The 22,367-nt window shown below is 40.3% G+C and overlaps 1 protein-coding gene across 3 annotated transcripts in view; it reads right to left on the bottom strand.

Annotated features, from left to right (window-relative positions):
- SHISA9 (shisa family member 9) overlaps positions 1-22,367 on the bottom strand; it is a 181,495-nt gene that overhangs the window by 17,620 nt on the left and 141,508 nt on the right. For all 3 annotated transcript variants that reach the window (XM_032126223.1, XM_032126222.1, XM_032126221.1), the window contains one exon: positions 4,597-4,752. In XM_032126223.1, coding sequence (XP_031982114.1) covers positions 4,597-4,752 — 156 coding nt within the window. The remainder of the gene's footprint in view (positions 1-4,596; positions 4,753-22,367) is intronic.

The following is a 22,367-nucleotide window of genomic DNA, read 5'->3' as shown; positions in this document are numbered from 1 at the left end:
GGTGGTGGGTCTGCTGCCAATTATATCCTCCTAGCTCCACTATATCAAATCAATTAGATCTGATTTAATCCCACAGGAGACTAACAACTCCCAGCATAAGAGAAGGCTTTCTGGGTCTGTGTTTCAGGGAGGAATTCTGTCCATTGCATTTTTGTTTCTTTTTTTTGGCAATGTCCACTCAGTTCCTCAAATGTTTGTGTGTGTGAGAGAGAAGGGAAGAAGAAAGTTTATCAAAGAAATATAAAATCGTGTTAAACTGTAGAAAAATTAGAAATATTTTACTTGCATGTCTGTGCATGTCCCCAGCAGCTGAGTGATCATTTTCCCAGTCCTCTGGGGATTTAGAAGCTGGGTTTGGGGGTATTTTTTAACTTCTGCAAGAAGGTCTAAAATTATTTAGTGACTTTGCGCTCCCTTAAACTCAGGAAAGAAAATTAACTGTTACTGAGCTGGGCTCACGGAACAGTGTGACTGAATAGGTAACTAACAACTCAGGGTAATGAGGCCAGTTGGAGCTCTAGGAAACTCTTAATCAACAGGATGAACTATAACCCTTCCAACTTAGCAGCGTGGAATTTGAAGTTGGATTGTTCATGCTTTCCAAATGAATGTCCAAATGATGTGCATAAAAATTTGTGATGAGCTACCTTTGCATGTCCTGGGATTTGAATTTCATGAAGGTGTTCAGCTACAAGATCTCCATCCACTTGTAGCTTTAGGCATCTCAGTATTGTTAAGTGAGCAATAACCATTTAAGCATGGAGTAAAAACACGGTTGATGAACTGGAAATAAGAATAATTTATGCAGAAAAACCTCTTTCTGCACTTTTCACATAAATAATCAAATACTCCAAAAGCACTGAAGGAAACCAGGATCATGTCATCTCAGGTGACCAAAAAATTGAAATTTCTAAGCACTGGGTGTTTATTGCCACACAACATTCAATGGCCACACCTGCTGGGACTGGTCTTGGAGCTCATTAACCCTCAGATAGTATCAACTCAGATAGTATCTCACATTCTGAGATGGGAAAAATTTGGCATTGTTGAAAAGAGATTCTTGGCTTGAAAATGGAAAAATAATGGATGAACCGAGTGTACCTATCAGTAAGTCAGATCAATCAGCCAGGTAGGCTAGAAGGTAGATTTCTTATCTATTTGTTCAGGAAATATGTGTTTCCTATCTCGTTTCAAAGTGGTCTTCTGCCTTCTGCTGATTATTCCCTGGTCGTGTGTGTGCCAAGGTAGAAGGAGAGTAAAATTCTAGTGCAGTGAAGAAAACAGTAAGCACATCTCAGCTCACTGGTGCTGTACTCCAAGCACTCATCTGAGAATTTAAATAGGCACAGAATGTCCTCACATCATTCAGAGATGGAAATGCCAGCAGGCAGTAAGGGGAAAAGGTGAATGTGGTCAGAAGCCATGGTCAGTACTTAAGGAATTCTGGAAGCTGCAACAAATAAAGGAATTCCTAACAAGAAATGAGGAAAACATCCTCTCCCATTGCATGTAAAAGGGTTTGATTGTGCAGTTTGAGCTTGTTCAAGTAAAAATATTTAGCTTTTTAAATAAAATACGTCCACAGCAACCTTTTCAACTTTCTTCTCCCCTGCAGTGCTGAATCAGACACTGCAATGCACACGTTGCAGTGCACACATGCATGAACAGTCCAACGTCCAATCACACTCTGCTAAGCACTGTCACATGGAGTATGAGGTGTAGCTTTAAAATTGCTTCCTAGGGATCAGCTTGGTCTCACTACCAAGGTATGGGTCATTCTCACTCAGCAGCACAATGCAAATTAATAGCAAGGGTACTTCTGTCTCTTGTTTTCACAAGCACTTGAATTTTTATTGAATTTAATGGAGAACCTGAACATGATCAAAACAAAGATTAATGTGTCTCACTGCTTTTCCATAAACTGAATTTTTACAGCAGACAGTCACTGAGGAATGAGTAGCTCACTTCTAAAATTAGCCAAATTTTTAGGACATCTGTAGTTCAGAAGAAAGCAGCTGTGTAGAAATTAATTTAATACTGCCTCTGGTAAAACTTCACTTTTTCAGTTATCTAAACTTCTTACCACTTATGGCCACATTCTGATGAGGGATATTAAAGTACCATAGCTACAGTTGCTACAAAGCACTGGAAATGCCTCTTCCTCCAAACCCTTATTAAAGAAAAAGGTTAAGCACAGTGGACTACACCTGAACAATGGGATCATGCAGAGTAAGGGGCACTTAAATGAATATGGTTTGCCTCAAATGCGTGGAGAGATGTAGAACACATCCCTTATGAAGTTTCTGTTGTGGCAAATGAATACACCCCCAAGCCACTATCAATGAATGCAAAAGGAAATGGACTATACACACTCATTAACCGGCTATGGGGATCCATAAATACAAGTCTGAATGTTTTGCCCTGTGACTTGAGGTCAGGGTGAACTCAGTCTATATCTGGTTGTTCCAAAGATGTTGTCAGGTTAAATTTGTATTGGTGGGCTTGATGTAGGCCAGCTCCTGTTTCCTGTCAGAGCTCTCTGAAAGCCAGCATGATCCCTACAATGTGCAGTCTGGAGAGCTGCATGTCAGCGTGGTCACAGACCTGGGCCTGGCTGGTGTCATGGAAAAACCTCTTTGTGACCTTGGGATGTATTCAAGAGGTACTCTTGGGAGGAACCAGGGCCTTGAGAGTCTAAAGAGGGTTGAAAACTGAGTGTAATTTAGTTCTTGTTCTGTAAGTCCAGACAGAAGGTGTGAATGTGTAACAGTTTCAAAACCTCTCTTCTTTTCTGCTGAGAAGTTTGGATCACAATGCAGCACTTTTGTACTTGTGAAAATTCACCTGCATCTAGAACTTGGTTAATGTGGTCTGAGACCAGTAGATCTGTAGGAGGAAAAAAGAGAAGGCATAGGAAGGATAGGGGAAAGCATGGGAAGATGGTACAATCCACCTGGAAGAAAATGTCCCTGAAAGTTATGTTTGATTTAGTTTGAGATTCTGAGAGGCATTATACAACTTCTGGAGCTGAAGTGAACAATCATTCAAGGTTGATTTAACTGTATGGTTATAATCTAGCTGTTTTAAAAACTTGTACTCAGACACACAAGAAATACCTAAGTTCTAATTTAATAATTTTTTTGAAAGGTACATTCAGTGGCTCTTGGGCAGATGAGAAAAATTTCTTAGAGTGTTTCATCTCTCATTTTGTTATGGTTAAATACCTTTTAGCTTTGATGATTGGCTTGTCCTAAATTGACATCTGAAAAAGAAGCTCAATATCAGTGCATAAATCTGTCATAGTCACCACATCATTACACAGTAGCACCTTTTGAAGAAGGAATTATAAAGCTGCTTGGTATTCAAAACCCAGCAGAAACCTATTAACCCTTGTTTTTATAAACAGACTTAAAATGCCACTTGTAAGATACAAAACCAACAAGCTAAAGTAAAACTGAACTATTTGAGATGGGACTTTGATGTACACTTTGTTAGAGGTCTGGTATCCTGAAGTGCAGCTAAAGGAATGTCAGTTTGTGATGAAAGTTTTTTCTGGCATGGTGAATACTCAATTCTTAGGTCAGAAAGCTCTTAGCTGTTCTGCTGTTTTTCTAGATAAGTATCTCTGTCGGGAAATAGGGAGTGTGGCATTACTCTAAATTTTTGGGGAAACTATGTCAACATCCATATGTCAAAGCTAAGCGAGGGTTAGTGGGAAGACCCCCAAGTTCTTAATGTATTATTGTCTAGAAGGGGCTTTCTGTCATCACAGGGTGTGCAGTAGGTATTTACAGTCCCTGAAAACTATTATAAGCTTAGACATTCAATATGAAAATTCTTTTGAATGTTTTACTACTGTCCTTTTCCCTCCCCATGACTGTTTCTTTGAGGATGTTCTCTCATTTACTTAATCAGGCACAGAAAATAGCCACCACTGGGATCTTTATTAGGAGTTTTATCATGCACTAATTGTTTGTAATCATAACATCTCAGAGCATTCTTCCAGTGACCTACTAATGTACATCTTGCAGGAAATATGAAAGCTCTTACTTCAGAACTGTGTGAGTGCCTTCTCTTTTTGGAAGTATTTAGCAGGTGATGTTTTTCTCTCTCATTTGTGTAGAAAGCTATGGGAAATAAACACCACAATCATATGTAGGCATATTATAGAATATCTCAGGTTAGAAGGGACCCAGAGGGACCATCAAGTCCACCCCTGCTCTTGCAGGTTTGGGGCATAAAGAACTTGGGGCTGATCACTGTGTACGAGACAGGTGAAACTTGCTGAAAAATGACTTGCAGGGGCACAGCCTGGTTTTGTGTGCATGTATGAGATCACATCATATGATCACCAGTTCTTGCATGTAGTTTTCTTATCCCTTAATTGCACTCCTTGGCTTAATTTTCATTGTATTTTCAACTAACATGATATTCCATATTAAATTCTACCATGGGATATTCAATATGAAATTCTGTCATGAAATAGTCCAGATGAGCAAGACCTTGTTTTCAACTTGGAGGCAGAATGTCAGCTGCCAGCAGCAAGTGCAGCATGCTGAGCTAAAGGAGAAGTCACGCATCACGTCGCTTACTTACCCACTGCCTTTAGAGACGCGTACTTGTTGAGTTCTTTGCCTGGGGGCTGCTGCTCATATGGGTTTGTGATCTGTCCCAGGCTGGGATATGAATGTTGATGTGCCATCTGAGGAAGGAGGGGAGATGTTGGCATGACATTATTCATCTGTGGTGGATCTGTATTGAAGAAAATCATTAAGTAAAAAGTGAATTAGTCTTAAGGTTTTCACATCATTATTGAGTACAGATTAGACAGAATGTATCCTGAGATTTAATGCAACAAAACAGTATTTACTGCAAAAGTGGGAGTTTGAGTACAGCAGACCTGTACTTCAAACAGTTAATGGCATGATTAAAAGCTGACAAGTGATTATAGCAACACACAATAACTTTTGTATAAAGAGATCTTTGAACTAAAAAATAGGTTTTCAAAACAATTGAACACTGACAATACTGAATTTGCTGCAGCACTAAGACACAAAGCAAAACACAGAGTTTGTTCCAAGTTAGACTGAATACAGGGCAGTAGAGTTGCTCTGTGCAGTAAAAGAGCCAGACTCATTTAAATTGGCTCAGGCTACTGCACATACACAGTTACACTGCTTTTAAAACCAGGAGCAGCTTGGTTATTTGCATGGCGTTATGTTGTATTCTGAAGATAAGCATCACAGTGAAAAATGTGCTTTTTTGCTTCATGACTATCAAAAGGTGATTTCTTCAAAGCACACACTTTGTCCTTCTGTTTTCTCCTCTTCCCTGGCGATGGGCATCATAACATCATACCAAGATAATGTTTTCTGTAGCAGACACATATAAAAACAGGAGCTAATCACTGCTTACATCCAGCTTTATGCCAGCACTCACCCTGTATCCTTTCTGAGATTTATTTATTCCTTTATAGCAGAGAATACAGCCTGTATACTTTTCTCTCTAAGATTGTTTTTTTTTGCGTTCAATTCCAGCCTCTAAAACATTTGGTTATAATTGTATTCTGCACTCAATTTGCAACCCAAAATTTCAACAGATTTAAACATGATCAGTGTATCTTTTTTGCTGAGCCTTTCTCTAGGCTGTATATGGACATATTTGGAGCTGATTGGCAATTCTAGAACCTTCTGATGGCTTCTGCAATCACAGACAAGCACATGTTTCTCCTGCAATGAGACCATGGTGCTGTCTAGGTGACAATACAGTAACTCCCGCGGCGGCATCAAGCACAGCGTAGAGATCATGTAGACAGAAAGCTGGTCAGTTATGGGAAAGGCAGTTTATTGTGATGGATTGATTGGACCATCCTTCAAGTGCCCACAGGATCTGGCAGGAGCCAAATATCCCTGCTGTTGGCCAGGATTTTAAGGGAATTGAGCCACCTGGCTTTCCACAGCTCATTAATAAGCAGGAGCTCTGAAGTCAGTTAACAGATTTCCTGCTGGGAGATAAAAGAAAACAAAGGTGTTTTTAAACTTTCTGCCTTCTCTCTGGCCTCTGCTGTTCACACTGGGGCTGCCTCAGCCTGTGCAGAGCTCTGCCCATCCCATACCCAAGTTGGGAGGGCACCTTGAGGCAATGGGATAAAAACAGTACCAGTGCTATCATCTAATAACAGGATGATTCTTCTTGCTGTTACTGGTTCTTAACAAGGAAGAATTGAAAATGAGAAACTTTTCTGTTTCAGAATTCCTCAAAAACTATTGGAACACCTTTTGAATCTTTTTTAAAGTTCTACCTTGAAAGGGTAAGTTGGTTAAGTCACAATTTCACAGAAACAGTTGTTATTTTAATGTATTTTTATTTTGTAGTAAATAAAAACTCTTAGTATGTTTTTGTTCAGCTTTAGTACTTGCATGTCTGAGGCAACTGAGTGACTCTTGGAACAGGAGTTTCTGAAATCCTATACCATTCCCAATCCATCTCTAGAGCACAGCTGAGGAAAGCCTCTTACTAGAATGGTTTGAACCAATGAATAGTTGACCAGTCTTTCTAAATCATCTATACTTTCCAAATGTCTCTTGGGACCCTCACTGTGAGGCAAGTGTCAACCTTGTACCCCTACAGTCATTAATATTTTTTTTTGAGTAGAGCTAAATCAGTACCGTATGGATGCTACTATTATGAAGTTCCCTTGTGGCAATTCTCATTATTCAACCTGTCAAAACATCATGATTTCACTTTATTAAAAATATTATGAGCACCAGTATTGCCATGCTCACTGCTGAAATGACTTCCAGCCATGGAGACTTGTAAAACTAATGTAGATAAGGTGTATCTAACCAGGACTATTTTCTGTATGTGTTTCTTACTTAGACATATCGGTTTTTTTCAGTCATTTCTTTAAACACCATGAAGAAAGTCACCCCAGGAATGTACTGGGGAAGATGAATTAGGTGAGCTTGGGCTCTGTCCAGGTGTTCAGTGACAGACTGTGTTCCTTCTCTGTTGCTGGGTTACTGATGGTGCTGGGGTTTGCTCCCTTGAATTTACAAAGATGTAAAGAAATATGTTTTCAATTTCTATATCTTCTTTGACTTCTCTCCTGTCTTGGTAAAAGCCCAGAACTCTTCTGAATTATGAATTTCAAGTGAATTAAAGACAGTCATTCTTACACTGCCACACAGACTAACACAGTGCCTCTCACTCAGAGCCAGATGCTTACACAAGACTAAGTCATCACATAGAAGATAACTCAAATTACTCATTCAATTGGCCATTTGCACAAAGTAAATTAAGCAAAAGGCCACCTCTGGCAAAGTGCATTGAGCCATACTGAAGAATGATTCCTATTTATAAAGAGGCTCCCATTGGAATGAACTCCTAGGGCCTACAAGAGATATCTCAGCTTGATATATACATCTGTCTAAATCTAAATCAAACTAAATTTTAGTTTAACTGGCCATTCCTGGTGAGTGTTGCATGTGGTTCACAAGCTCACTAAAGTGTGTGATCTGATTCCTTATCTTTTTTTTCTAGGAAGAAGTGAGCAAACAGGACACTTTTGTCATTTTCTCCCCATGCAGTTAACATGATGGGGGTAAATTCACCTGTATTTGGAAGCTCTTTAGGAAATGTTCATAATCGAAGCAGCAATCGTGCAATGTAAATTCTGCAGCAGTCTGGGCAATGGGCAGTGTCAGTCTAACCACTGCAGGAGCCCAGTAAGCTGTGAACAACAGGGAGGTTTTCAGCAGCACTGCCTACCTTGGGGCAATCCACATTTGTAACTAAAAAAGGGATTGGCCTCAGCAGTGTCATCTTATGCTTAACACCACTTCAGTCTCAGCAATACTGACTAGGGATTCTTTCAGGAAATAAGACATTTGTCTACAACTACTTCACAAAGTGTTCATGTGAAATTTTTTAATCTTTTTCCTAAAGTTAGAAAAAATATTAAGTGTTACATTTCAGGGAAGAAATAATAATCATTTGGATTCTTCAATGTGTCCTGTGATACAAGGGATTGGTTTCGATTGGAAGAAAGTTTAACCAGAAAACCCATACCAGCTTTACCAGTGACCTCTCATGCCAAGTGAAATCCTTCATACTTAGAAACCAGATAGTCTGTGACTGGTATTTGCAAATAGCTGCTTCACTGAATGGGGACACCTTTAACCCGAAAGCTGTGACTGTGCTCAGAAATTATTTTTGGCAATGTGACACTGGTATTGTCCACCACAGTATTCCATATAGCCAGCTGCACTGTGCCACTGCCAATTTATGTACTTATTTTTAAAAAGCAGAGAGTATGAACATCACAAAGACTCAAAAAACTGTTTGTGCCACAGCTTCTAGCATGAATAATCAGACCTGATTAGCAATGGTGCTATTGTAAAAAACCTGCAATATTCCCAACCTATCTTACTTTCTGCTGAAGTGAGGAAATGAGATGCCAGCCTGCTCCCTAACCTTCCGAGACTTTGGGGAGTTATTGTGGATGAAGTGTTTGTGGTTTGCTCTCTGTCTTCCTACTATCAGCCCAAAAGGAAGATTTTGAAATATGCTGGAGCTCATCACACACAAACTGGATGTCTGATGGGCAGAAAATGACAGGGGCAGGGAAAGAAGAACGAAGTTCTTCTTCAGTTTTTGACTGTAACTACCCTAAGATGTCTAGGTATAGAAAAGCTGCTGGGAGACACATGGAGAAGAAAATAAGAAGTGGGAGGAAGCTGCACCAAAACCAGTTTATAGCTAGAGAAAGTGGGGTTTATATCCCAGCCACTAACAATGAGCCTTTAGAAATGACTGAGCCATTGGCTTCTGGTCTCATTCCCAGTAGCTGATGAAGATTGATCATTACCTTATCTTTTTACTACCTTGACCTATAACTCAGCCTATGCAATTGAAGCTGTTACAGTTAACTGTTTACTGCATTTTTCAAATGAAAATGTTTTTTGGGAGTGTTTCCACACCTCTGATTGCAAATTTTGGCGTTAGTGTGAATCACATGACACTAGTGTTAGAGGTCACTGTAATTATTCTGCACTCTGTCCAATTAAGATGGTGTTATATCTGATTTATGCACTTCATTCAGGAACCAAGCAATGGGCATATCAGCAATTATTAAATACAAATAAGAACTCAATGTAAAACACACGACACCAACCATAGTCCCATGTACAAACAGGGTAAGATAAGGCAAAAGCCTCAAAGCTGACTGGTTTGATTTCTGCATTTTTTATAGAATACACTGTGTATTCACCTAGTTCGATTAATCTTTTCAAGAAGCTGCCAGAGCTATGGGAGGCTCAGGGTTAGAGGAAAGGCTGTGAGGAGGCTGCAGCAGTAATGAGCTTGTTCACTGCTTCAGAGCCAAGAGCCTGCCATGGGCATCCCTTGAGCTCAGCCACTTCCCTCCTCCTCTTCAGCCACGGGAGAGTGAAACCCGCTCTGCAGAGTGGCCTGGGGATTCATTCCTTTCTGTACAATGAAGTCAATGATTCAGTGCTTGAAGACAGGGAAAATGAACAAACTCCATAGGCGCAGAATGGAATCTATTAGGAAATGAGTGGTTACAGGCATTAGGAAAAGCACGAATGAGACAGGCAATGCAGTAACAAAACAGGAGACGGTGGGGGGAGGCCAGGAAAGCAGAATGAGATTTTGCTATAAAAGCCACCTGCAGACAGACATACAAAAGAAATGAGAGCAAGACAGACAAAAGAAGTCTGGGAAGTCAAAGGGGGAAAAAAGAGAAAATTCAGAGCAAAATATAATAATAGCTGAGCATTTTCAGATACTCAGGAGAAAAAGATATGCCCTGAACTAACTAAAATTGAAAATAACAGCTATGAAAACAGGAGAGATCTGAGTGATTAGAGAGTATCAGTGTAAAATTGCTCCCATCCCATCCAAAACTACACTGACACAAGATGCATATTTACTTCTTTGTTCTTGAGTGTAAATTACTTAATTATCAGACAAGCTCAACCAGCATTGTGAATCCATACTCATGTTCCCACAAGCCTCACCAAGAGAAGCTGCAGGGACTGTTTCTGAAAAATCCCACATATGATGGAGACTGTAGGATTTCAACAACTTGGCTATGGCTGTAAAGTAATTCTTTTCAGTTTCTTCCTGGATAATAAGACTGTTCTCCATTCAGGACTGAGGACTGAGCCTCCTGTTGGGGTCACACTCAAACCTTTGCCCTCTGTATTTGTTCTTGCCTCTCTGTAGGTTATCACACTGCAATTGAACTGACCCTCATGGAGATTTTGTGTTTGGGCATGTTCTTACACCTTTATAACTTGAGATTTTTGTGTCTTTGTAGGTATCGTGATGCAGTTGCCCTTGTCTTTATTTACATTCTTTACCCCTTCCTTCAGATTTGCATTAAATATTGTATTTTAAAGGACATTCTTATTCACACCCAGCCCATACAGGGGTTTGTTCTGCAGAAGCTGGTGCATCAAAATCAGCACCATGAGACAGTGCCATGTTTGTGCACATACAGACATACCTGACATGTGTGGTCACTGCAGCTGAACAGCCACTCTCTGCCCATGCCAAATGTGTGACATGAGGGTGCAGGAGCCCTGGTGGTACTGACATGCAAAATAGTCCATGAGAGCTGTGTGCTTATCCCTTACTCTAGGGGTTATTCCCAGAAACAGCAAAACAGGTTATGCCCCAAAACTTAGAAACCTGAACCTTTTTGTTTGCATTTGCTGTTATAAATATCCATGGCCTTATTTTCCCCATAGTTGAGAAATGGTATTTCAGCTCTTATCAAATTAATGGCATTCTGCTGCAACATTTTCCACAGTCTAGTATAAGTCCTAAACTGAAAATTGTTCCTCTTATCTAATCTTAATTTCTCTGCCTTGCAATTTAACAGATTTTGTATTTTTGCAAGACCAGATGCTTGCAATCCGACTTCTTTATCATTCATTGTTGTAAATACTTTTTTACCACTTTTCAAATATTTTTCTCTTCTCTGAAATAATAATTTCACTCCTTTCAATCCTTCCAATCTTTGACCGTTACTGCTGCCTTTTCTCAACACTTGTAGCTTTGCAATGCAACTTCTGGGATGAGGTTCTATACTCAGTAACGCACAGAGCTGTGTTGTTCTGTATATAATGCTGTTGTAAGTCATCTCTATATCTTTGTCCCTTAATATCTGCAGACTTTTTTTGTTTTCTCATCAATGATGCACAAGTCATGTGAGTAGTTGCCTTGGCCCTAAATGTGATAGCTCTGAGACAATACATATTTTTCATGACAATTTATGCTAGTCAGTGATCTGTTCTGTCTCTGCACCATATCACAAAAACATCCTTATAACACAGACAACCTACCCATCTAATCACAATCACAGAAAAGATCTGAGATGAGTGGGATGGCATTTCATCCAGCAAAAAAAAAAAAAGTTTCTATTTAATGGAAGTGACAGTCGACACTGTAAACACATGTCATCAAAATCCTGTCTTATGCCTTTTGCTGTCCTAGCAAGTCATTGTAGGAATCAGTCCCATGCTACATGCTGGGGTTCTCTGTGCTGCCACTGAGTGTGGGAGTCTCTCAGCACACTGACCTCTGATGCTTCATCTTTTATATTCATTTCCTGCACAGCTAACCTCTTGCTCTGCTGCCGTCTCCCATGATAAAGGTTGTGTGGTCTTTCACAGACAGATAACCTCAGTGGATCTCTGAGGATGAGCTTTCCTTCCTAGTGCAGAAGATGCAGGAACATCTCCAATTACACAGGCAGAGCGGAGGCACTGAATTCCCTCTGGCCCCGTGGTTCTGGGGCTGTGCTGACAGCTCAGAGCACAGGCAAGTGGAGGACACCCATCCCTGCTGCGAGTGGCTATGCACCAGCAGGGTGCACAGTGCTCACTGACACCAAGGATAGACAGGATGGCAGCTCTTGGCACCTGGCTGATCTCCTTTGAGACACTGATGAACAAGGTTATTGTGGGTGCAGTCTTCATAAGAAAGAATTATGGTAGGGAGATTTATGAGCTGATATTCAGAGACAGTGTCTTTCATCTGGACATGGGAAAGGAGGTCAAGGGGCCAGGTCATAAAATCCATGCTGCTGTGCCTTTGGTGCTTATCTTAGTAGGAGCTGATTTTCCTCTGGCAGGAGACTGAAGTCCAGAGACATATCAATGAGCTGTGTAGTGACGGTGCTGCTGCTGCTGCTCAAACCATGTCCCATGCCTGTTTTTAAATGTCAAAATTCCCAAGTTTCCTTCCAGTGCAGTGGAATTCTCTGCTGCTGGCAGGTGAAGGCAATGCTATCTACACACACTCAAAACCAGCTGGACTCTTCATTAGGAACACTTTTATCTGAAGTGAAGATGAGCACAGCACTAATTTTACAATACAAATCCTCCCTCTTCCACCCCTTTAATTTTCTATCTACATCCTTCAGGCACTTACCTATGTGAAAGTCAGAGACTGTATTTCTTTTAATAATGATATAAGGGGTGGGTGAATGGGTGGAGTCAAAACATAAGAGAAGGAAAAACAAAAGCAATGTGGCCAAAGAGGTATGAGACTCCATTGCTATCTGTGTCCAGTCAGGAAGAACTCTCAGTGGTCCTCTAAATGGGCCTTTTTCTTACTGAATGTGCTCTATCACTTTATGTTTAAATCCATGGGAATTATATATGTATATATATACATATATAAGAATCTTATGCCTCTGAGCTCTTCTGAACTCTTTGTGACAGCTTGCAAGTGAAGAAAGAGACAACTGCATCTTTGTGTGTAAGTTAAAATCAAGACCTGTAGACTGAAGCTTCCCACAGTCTTGTAGATGAAGTCTCTGATGCTGTAAGGTGCTGAATTCTCTATGGTCACAGGGATTTAGGAGATGGGGCCTTCATCATATTTCAGGTTTGGGCTCCTTGTGTCTAGTTAGGTTCCAAGTGTGTAGGAGCAGAGTTCTGTGCAATCAGTTGGCTGTTTTACTGCCATCCAAGGAGGGTGGGAGTGGAATATCACTGGCCTTGTGACTAAACTGGCTGGAAGCTTCTCTCTTCTGCTTTTCATTTCCCTTGGGCTTCATGCTGTGCCATCACACTCGCATTCTTGTAATAATTTTTGGGCTCTTGCTTTGAATAAGAGCTGCAGTCTGAGGTTGGTTTTCCATGTAGACTTTTATTATGTGGCACCCGATCTCCTTTTATGAAGGTTATTTTTATGTCCTCTGGAGGTTTGCTTTTCCATCATAATTACTCACAACCTGACAGACTTATAATCCTCTGATAGGATTTGTGACATTGTAATCTTCTCTACAGCTACCCATTGTGGCTTCACAAACAGAGGATTATAACGTCTAAGAAGGCAATAAGCAGATGAACTCCAGAGATGTCAGGACCCTGCTTTCATATCAATTTCCAGTGGTTGAGTTGTGGGAGGGCAGGGAGCAGTGCTGTGTTCTCACTCCTGCCCACGTTTCTGGTTTTCTTCTTCTTCTTTTGCCTCAAGTAGCAGAGTTGAGACATTAATTAAACCCACCAGTTATACACACTTTGAGCACTGCAAATATCCTTAGTTATGCAAATTAAGAAAAGATAAATTCAGCAAATTTGGCTTACACAACAGAATTTTTTTTTTCCCCAGAAGAATGTCCTTTATACTTTCCCATAAGGTAGCAGTTGTTTTACAAATCAACCACTCCTGTAACTTTCCCCAGAAACAGTCTGCTAAGATGTACCAGCTAGTTCAAATCCATTGTTTTGACTGCTTTTTCTTTCAATTAAATTACTGTCTTTGCAGCAATTAATATACTTTTACACAATGGGAATATGCCTTTGTAATGTTACTCTAAATATTTGTAAGCCTTGTTTATAGTTTTCTTTCACTGCAATGGTTTGAATACATTAAAAATTGCCTTGTTTCAGGCATCCCGTTAATTTGTCTATTAGCTATCCATATACCACGTACTAACAGTTTAGAAGGAAAAAACTGGACAGTATAAAATTACAGAAGCCAACTTCATGCCTTTGTTATTTACTGTTATGTCTGAGCAGTAAGTCAGCAGTCCCTCACCTGTAGCTTGTGGGTAACAAATTCCCTGCAGGATTCTCACATCACTCAAGGGCAAAGGCAATTAAGAGCAAGACTTAAGGCAGAGAGAGAGAGTTAAAATTGGGAGGAAGTTGCTCACTGTTGTTTCTATTCAGCCAGCAAAGGTTGGAGGACAATTCTCTAGTGAATTGTCTGGTTAACATGAGGCTTAATAAATACTTTGCTTCAATATTTATCTCACCTGAAGCACATCCTAGTGGCATCTTCTGTCCTGACATACCTGGCCCAGCAATGGGTGTGTGTGTGCTTTTTACTTTCTGACATGATCTGATTTATTCTTTTAGAGTCTGTCTAAAGAGGAAATTATATCAGGGACTACAGTGAAGCTGTAACATCCAGTTATGGATCTGTCCTTTCCCAACATGCATGCACAAGTCTTGTTAATGTCAGATTGTTAGTCTGTGCCAAGCAATCAAAAGCTCAGAGAAAGAAGATAGAAGATCAGGGAAGAATTAGAGTTCTGTTCTCAGATAAACAGTCCTAATTTGTTATCTTTTAAAACAGCAGAGAACAAAATTTATTGCTTATGAAGTAGGTTGCATGTGCTCCTGTTGCACAGACTCACAGGAAATACAAATGACTGGCTTTTCAAAGGATGATGACTATTCCTTGTGCTGCAGCATTTTATGTATTTTGAACTCTCAGCACCACAAAATAAATGTTTCAATTCTTCTCACATAAAATGATTAGAGGTTTCAGAAATCCACCCTTTCTGAACACATCTTTCTTGAGGTTTGGCATCTCATGTCTTCTCATATGTCTCATATCTTGCAGGATGTCAACTTAATTATGCCCCCTAATATGCAATTTCTTCTCTGGCATCAGCAGTGTTGTTGATCCATTTTTGCCTTCAATCCCCTAAAGCCCAGAAATCCTTTTATGCCAGACTGTTCTTCACAATGATTGTTCTTAAACACAGAACCTTGTGTCTCATTTAATAGGCATGTATCTTGTTTTTCACTCCACATTTCAGCTTTTTACAATCTTTTGAATTCTAATTCTGTCCTCCAAAACCTTTGAAACACCTTCCAGCTTGATGATGTTCACAAATTTAATAAGTTTGTGTACACTGTCCCATTGTCCATCTCATTACTGAAAATACTGGAGGCAGAATAAATCACTACAGAACTCTGTTCACTGCATCCTTCCATTAAAAAATAGGAATCATTTGGGATTATTCTCTGAAAGCAGTTTTCAGACAATTTTGCACCAACCTTTTAGAAACAGCTTCTGAAGGCCTATTAAAAAATCAGAATTTTTTACATCTACAGCATTCCCCCATTCAACGCCTGTTACATTGACATGAAAGGGAATTGCTCAGGTTAAGCTCCATTTGTTCCTGAGAAATCTGCATTAGTGGTTATTCATGACCATTTCTATTCCTTTCTCCCTTCCTTTCCCTTGTTCCTTAATTCATGAATTAAATGAATAGTAAATGATTTTCATTGTGTTCTGTTCTAAGGCTCGACAGCACACCTTGGTTTTGAGTGCTTTACAGAATTTCATCCACTGGGTGAATTCTCAGAGATGGCACATGGAAGGCCCAAGTCCTTTTCCCAGTGTGCAGATGAATCTTTCTGGGCCATCAAACAGAAACAGAATATAATTTTTCCAAGTGCTCTTCAAACCTGCCCCTCTTTTCCTCAGGTGTGACCCCTTCTCTGTTTTCTGATGTTGTTTTTTGTTAGTTTCTTGAAATTGGCGCGCTTTTTTTTGTGAATAGTGATGTCCTGTCTTCCAAAAGGGACAATTTGATTCTTTGAATATTTAGATGTTAACTTCTAATAGCTAAAAATAAATAAATTTTTTTAAAGTAGTATTTTGGAGCCCCATGTATGGTCGTCTTTTAATCGACCCCTTATCTAAGCAGGCATTTATACGAGCCACAGTAATTTGGATTGGCCCTTTATGTAGAATAATATCCTAACATTTAGCTGCTTAGTTATGATGTGTTCCACATTGTTATTGCAATAATTTCTAGAGCTGAATTATTTTCTATTTCCATCATGTTATCTTATTCAAATATATGCACAAGAGTTTCAGGGGAAAATAATTAGGCGAGACAGCATCAGACAAATAACTCCTTTGGAAAAGAAAATTCAGTCCTTGGTGGGGGAATGGTGTATTCCTAACATCTCTCTGAGATTTAGCCCATCTCATTTGCTTTTGGCCACTGAGGTGAATCTTCAAATCTAATACTGCAAGCAAAGCAGACCGGGTGTATCCTATGTGAGTAAATACAGAGCTGATCCGTGTCCATCTCCTGTTTTTTAAAGTAAATCACTTCCAACCCTATGGCAGTGGAATGTCTTATCAAGGCACCTTGTGGAGACGTGTCTGACTCAAAGTCACATCTCCTGTTTCCAGAACCTGACACTGTCCCACTGACTCAGCCCAGGCAGTGCAGGAGGCTCCCCAGTCCCTCCAGGCCAGCGGTGGTGCTGGGGGTGCAGGTGATCAGCTCAGAGCTCCCTGGTGGTGCTGGGGGGGTGCAGGAGGTCAGCTCAGAGCTCCCTGGTGATGCTGGGGGTGCAGGTGATCAGCTCAGAGCTCCCTGGTGGTGCTGGGGGTGCAGGAGGTCAGCTCAGAGCTCCCTGGTGGTGCTGGGGGGGTGCAGGTGGTCAGCTCAGAGCTCCCTGGTGGTGCTGGGGGTGCAGGAGGTCAGCTCAGAGCTCCCTGGTGGTGCTGGGGGTGCAGGAGGTCAGCTCAGAGCTCCTGCTGGGAACTCACTACACACCAGTTCCTTGGCTGTAACACTCTCATTTACTCACAGATGTTTCCTAGTGTAGCCACTGATGACATTTCAGCAAGAGGTAAAATAACTGTTTCATGCTTAGGCACTGGAGACAAGGAGTAATAGAAAATGAAGAAACAGGTTTTAAAATACATTTTCCCTTTTGCACCTTAAATTGTGGATTTCAGAACCTGTCCTGAGGAAGAGGGAACAAATACCTGTCTGTTTTCCCCCTTGGAATTACCACCCAGGCATCTACTAGGGGAGGGGACTAACTTTATTTTTTTTATTTGATTTTGCATTGCAATTTTTAAAGGAAATTAAGATCGTATTAAAAGATACTGTTTAATTTTATTATTATAAATAATCTTAGGGATCATTCAAACATATAGTAAGTGACTTCAGCCTTCAGATTATTTGATTTTCTCTACTGATGATGTACATATCCTTTTGAAGGAAGTGCCAAGTAGATAGGAGAAAGGAGAAAAAGGAGGACAGAAAATCTTTCCATAATTAGGACACAGGCAATCCTGTATCAACGGGAACTTTATATTCCTATTTAACATTTCAGTAATGATCTCATTTTATTTTGAACTTGCAGACTTAAAAGACAACTGTGAGAGCTGCTGCCTCACTCCCCATGTTATTTTAGGAACCTCTTACATGTAATTTCTGTGATCAATAACGTCCCTGCACACACCCTGACGTGCAGCAAAAAGATGGCCTAGTTCTATTTTTGCATTTTAATGGCTTTTTGCAGAGTGACACCTCTACTCTTAAAGAACAATGATGAATATATGTCTCAATAAATGAGAAAATCTTACTGCTTTGGAGAAGCAAATTTCAGCAGCTTTTTAAAGACTTCCCTCACCTGAACAGAGGTTGAAACTGTCCACCTAATTGCAATCTTTTTGCCAAAATGCAAATATTTTCTTCTAAGTAGCCTTTACTGGAAACAGCTATCAAAATAACTGCAGTAGTCCAGACACAGGTCCCTGTTCCTCTGGGAATGAGGCTTAATGGGCTACATTATCATGGGCATGTTGCATAGGCAAGAATAACAACACTGAACTGACAGGAGGAGAAGGCTGTGGAAGAGCCTTCTCCTGTCCAGTGGTGAAATCAGGATGGATTAGTCCTGTTAGGCTGAGCAGGTGAGCCTGTGGGGACTGCCCTGCTGTGAGCTGAGAGGTACTACAGGTGTCCTTTGTGGGGTGTGTGTACAGGAGCACTGCAGTTAGCAGTGCTGCAAGGATTGCAGCTGGGACAGTTCTGTTGGATCAGTGTCCCAAGGGTGTGAGTTTCTGCCTTGTGCTCCCTCCTCTCTCATCCTGCTGTGCCTGACACCCACAGTTCTTCATGCCAGGGAATTGTACTGGTGTCAGGTTTCTCTCTGAGCCTTTTCTGCTTGTACTGTTTATTTCTGTTCTACATTGGCCTAAGCTAGACCTTTTTCTGTGTCTTCCTCCTCCCTATAATGCGTGCAGGGAATGACTGCTTGGCTGTGGGGCATCTTCAGCCGTCTCTTGAGTTTACAGCTGCCTGTGCTACATTTCCCTCAAAAACCTCTGCATACAGGTGTCTGTGCTGTGTCAGAGAGGCAGGAATAGGATACACATCCAGGAAAGTGTCTCTAGCCTAACATTTTGTTTCCACATTAGTGTGTGTCTACAGCAAAGAAAGTTGCCTCCATAAACTACTTGTTGGACAGTTTCTTTTCTTTTTTTCTGGAATTAAAAAATACTCATTCATGAAGTCTCTCTGCTAGTAGGTTATTCCTATTGTGGCCTCCATTTGCTTACTATTCTCTTCATTCTCTTAATTCTTTTCTCTTCTTCATTACACACTGGTGTATTGTATAATTTGTAAGCTGAGGCAAAAGTATAAAAATATAGATCTGATGTTTCGAAAACTATCTTATTTAGTGTGAAGTTTTGATCAGTGCTCAGGCTTTACTTTGCTCTTAGTGGAACTGACACTTTTTGAGAATGGCAGAATCAGAAATTTAGAACATCTCCAAAGCTCTGTCTGAACGTGTTTTATGAACACCTACTTTAATGTAGAGTTAGGCCAATATTTATAAAATGAATTTCAGTAGTTCAGCACATCTTCAGTAGTGGTACCTCAGCGCTGCTGAATTTACAAATGTGCTGCTAATGAATTAAATTCACAGTACCTTTTCCCTCCTCAGCACAGTGCACTGCCTGTGTTTATTTGCATTTCTCACATCCAGTGTGCCCCGGCCTCACACAGACACCCTGTACCCCAGTGAGCACATCTCACCCCACCCATCTCCTTGCCACCCTCCTGACACGACAAACTTATCAGTTTCCTTTCAGAGCTGTGTTTTATAATGTCACTAGGAAGTGACTGAGATCAACAATGCTTTTCACAAAAGCCACTGTATAAAATTGAGTTGTTAAATTAACTCTCAGTGCCTTGCAAATGAACATTGGGTTGCTTTTGCACTGAAGCCTTGAAGGTGGGGTGGTTGTTATCACATGACATTTCCCTCAGCTCTGCCTTTTATTAAACCACAGGAACTTTACTTTCAGTCTGAAATATAACCACTCTCATTAGTGTCTGTACCATGCCTAAAAGAGGCAATGTACTAAGGACTGACTTCTCTGTCTTGGGGATTCTTCTTTGTTTATTTAGTTACTATGCAAACAAGAAGCTGTTGTCTTGCAGTCTTTTACCTCTCAGCAAGGTAAGTTGGATGGGTTTACAGGATATGAGTAACCTTTCAAAACTGAACCTTTTCCCTCTTGATGAATTGATACTTAAACAGAAATACTGGGTGTTGGGTTTCAATAATTTGTTACCCTGCCACTGCATCAAATTTAAGTTCCTCTAAGAACCCTGAGTAGCTGGTACAAAATGATACATGCAGGATTACTAACAATGTTAATTAACAGTGCTGTTGAACCCAAGTGCATCTTGGCATGAGCACAACACCCAGGACAGATTTTGAGTCTCTGCCCAATGGTACCTGCCTGAAGTAAAACGTCAGAAGGCAGGCTGAATAGGGGACACAGTTTATAGCCCTTTATAATACAGCCTCTTTTGTCATGTCTGTCTCTTTATTAGCTGGACTGTTGTCACCCACTGGTCTTTCACAGTGCAGTTCTTCACCTCAAAAACTATGGGCAAACCCAGAAGGAAAAGTAAAATTGATGCTTCTATTCCCAGACATTTCTAGTTATAACCCATTACTCTGCATACATTATTTTTAATGGATTGCAAAATGCCTCTTTCGTTTTCTCAGAATGTCTTCCAAGAACAAGGCTTTGTGGACTCCTGCCAGGCGCACACACATATGATTTGTATGCTGTCCTTTTCTTTTATTGTTGGGAGCAAAACTGTCTTGGCAGCAGCTTTGCTACTCTTCCTTCAATCTTGTCTTGCTCTAGAACTCGTAGAAGCCAAAGTCTCGACCTTCTCTGCCTTAGTGTCAAATACAGGCAGGTGCTCAGGGCCCTGTTTTCTGTGAACTTTCATTTATGACAGGTTAAATTACCAGTCCCTGAAAACTGAAATTCTGGGCACAACATTATCAACAGGAGCTAATTGTGGGGTCAGGTTTTCATCCCTGGGACTGTTACCTGCCTGAAGGGCTTTTGCTCTTGGGCAAGAACTTTCCTGCTCAGCTGACTGCAGCAATGTACTCTTTCAATGTTACACAGATTAATATGAACACTTTCCCATGCAGTCTTGTTTTTATTTATTTATTCCTGATGTGCTAAGAATTTGCCAGGCAGAAAAAGGCACAGTCCCTGCCCAAAGGGGAGCCTGCTTGAAGCTCTGATAATTGCATGCCTGTGAACTTCTCTGTGACCAAAGGCAATGTCCTTGTATTAATGTATTAATTCTGTCAGAACTATTGCTTCTCACAGCGTGGTACTGTAAATAATTTCTGTTTACAATAATGGATCATTACTCAAACTTCCCACAGAAACTCAATATGCTGTAAGTGGTTTTCCCTTTGTATTTGTTATAATTTACCTCCAACGTTAATCAATGCTACCTCAGGAAAATTCTCCCTGTATTATATATTTACAGCCAGAAATACTGTGGTTAATAGTTCCTTTCCAGTATAATTACAGATAAATCATATAGCAATCATTTAGTCTTCTGTATCTTAATTATGGATTTTTGGACCATGTTCTAATATTTTATGTAGAATTTCTATGACCTATTAAACAACAGTCATGTTTCACCCAGTGGTGGTTCTTGCTTGATTGGTAGAGTAACCTGCCTCTCTTTCTCCATCTTTCCTAGGAGGAAGTGAGTAGGTGCTTAGTTCGACAGTAGCCGTGGACTCAGAGTCCGGTCCCACCACAGTGACTTTGTGTGCTCATGGGGAAGTCACCAAAAGACTTGCACTGTTAACAGTACACCTAGATTGGTTTTTGGAAACAGTTCATATACTTTTGCCAGTGGATTTTTTTGCATTTCAATTAGAGAACTGTTATAACATAACAAAGTTTTTTCATTTAAACTGTAGGTGTTGTACAGACTTTGCGGGAGTTTGTGCTTGCTCGTTGCACTGGCTTGGCAGAATGGATTAAAGTATGTTTGGAAAACTAAGGATTAGTATGAGGCAGCTTAGTAGGAATGGTTTAGTTTTCAAATCAGGAAAAAACGGTTGAAGTGTATATGATGATCTCCTACAGCCTTGTTTTACCAAATAGTTGGAAACAAAAATCAAGATAGGTGAAGCACTATAATAAAGGAAATGGCAATAATATCTCCAAGAGAGATGGATCTGCCATTCTAGTACAGCACATCCAGCGTGGAACCTTTCCACATCCAGTACAATCCACACAAAATGTAGTTTTGTAGCCAGAAACTCAGATGTCTGCATTAGAACTTGTGATCTTAATGCACAGAAAGCATATGGACAAGTAACCCTTTTTTTATTTCAGCAGCAAGATCTTTTTGATTAAATTCTGTATCTGGCAGAATCACTTATATCCACAGAGAACTACTAATGTTTGGTTATCTCTTCTAGTCCTTGCAGGAATTCACATCAAAAAGCCCCAAATAAATGGAAAAAAACTTTGAAACGGAGTTTGTCTTTCGTTAAACACCAGTTGTCCTGGCAGTTCAGAGCAAGCAACTGAGTATAAGAGGTAAGAGAGCATTATATACAGAGACACAGGATCAGGTGTCAGAACAGCTTCTCTTCTGAACACTCTATCTGATTTACGTTGGGGTTAAGAAATGCTCAACAATCCTAATTTCTTTCAGGAAATTGTAGGAGAAAAAGGATTACTTACTTATATGCTGTACATATTTCATTGCTTGTTCTGGATATTAATGATGCAATATTTCCATGTTCCACACAGAACGTGGAAATTCAAGTATGTCCAGCTTCTCCCCATGTTTTTATTAGGTTTTGTTTCAATGTTTGCGACTCAGGTGTGTTTCCAAGCCACAGCAAAATTCTGTGCTTTGCCTGCGATCAGCATAAGCTGGAGAAAGCTGTTCCACTCTGACACTACTTTCCCAC

Source organism: Corvus moneduloides, chromosome 16 (assembly GCF_009650955.1).
Source record: "Corvus moneduloides isolate bCorMon1 chromosome 16, bCorMon1.pri, whole genome shotgun sequence".
NCBI lineage: Eukaryota > Metazoa > Chordata > Aves > Passeriformes > Corvidae > Corvus > Corvus moneduloides.
Note: the sequence above shows the minus strand (reverse complement) of the source record. Positions and strands in the feature narration are given on the sequence as shown.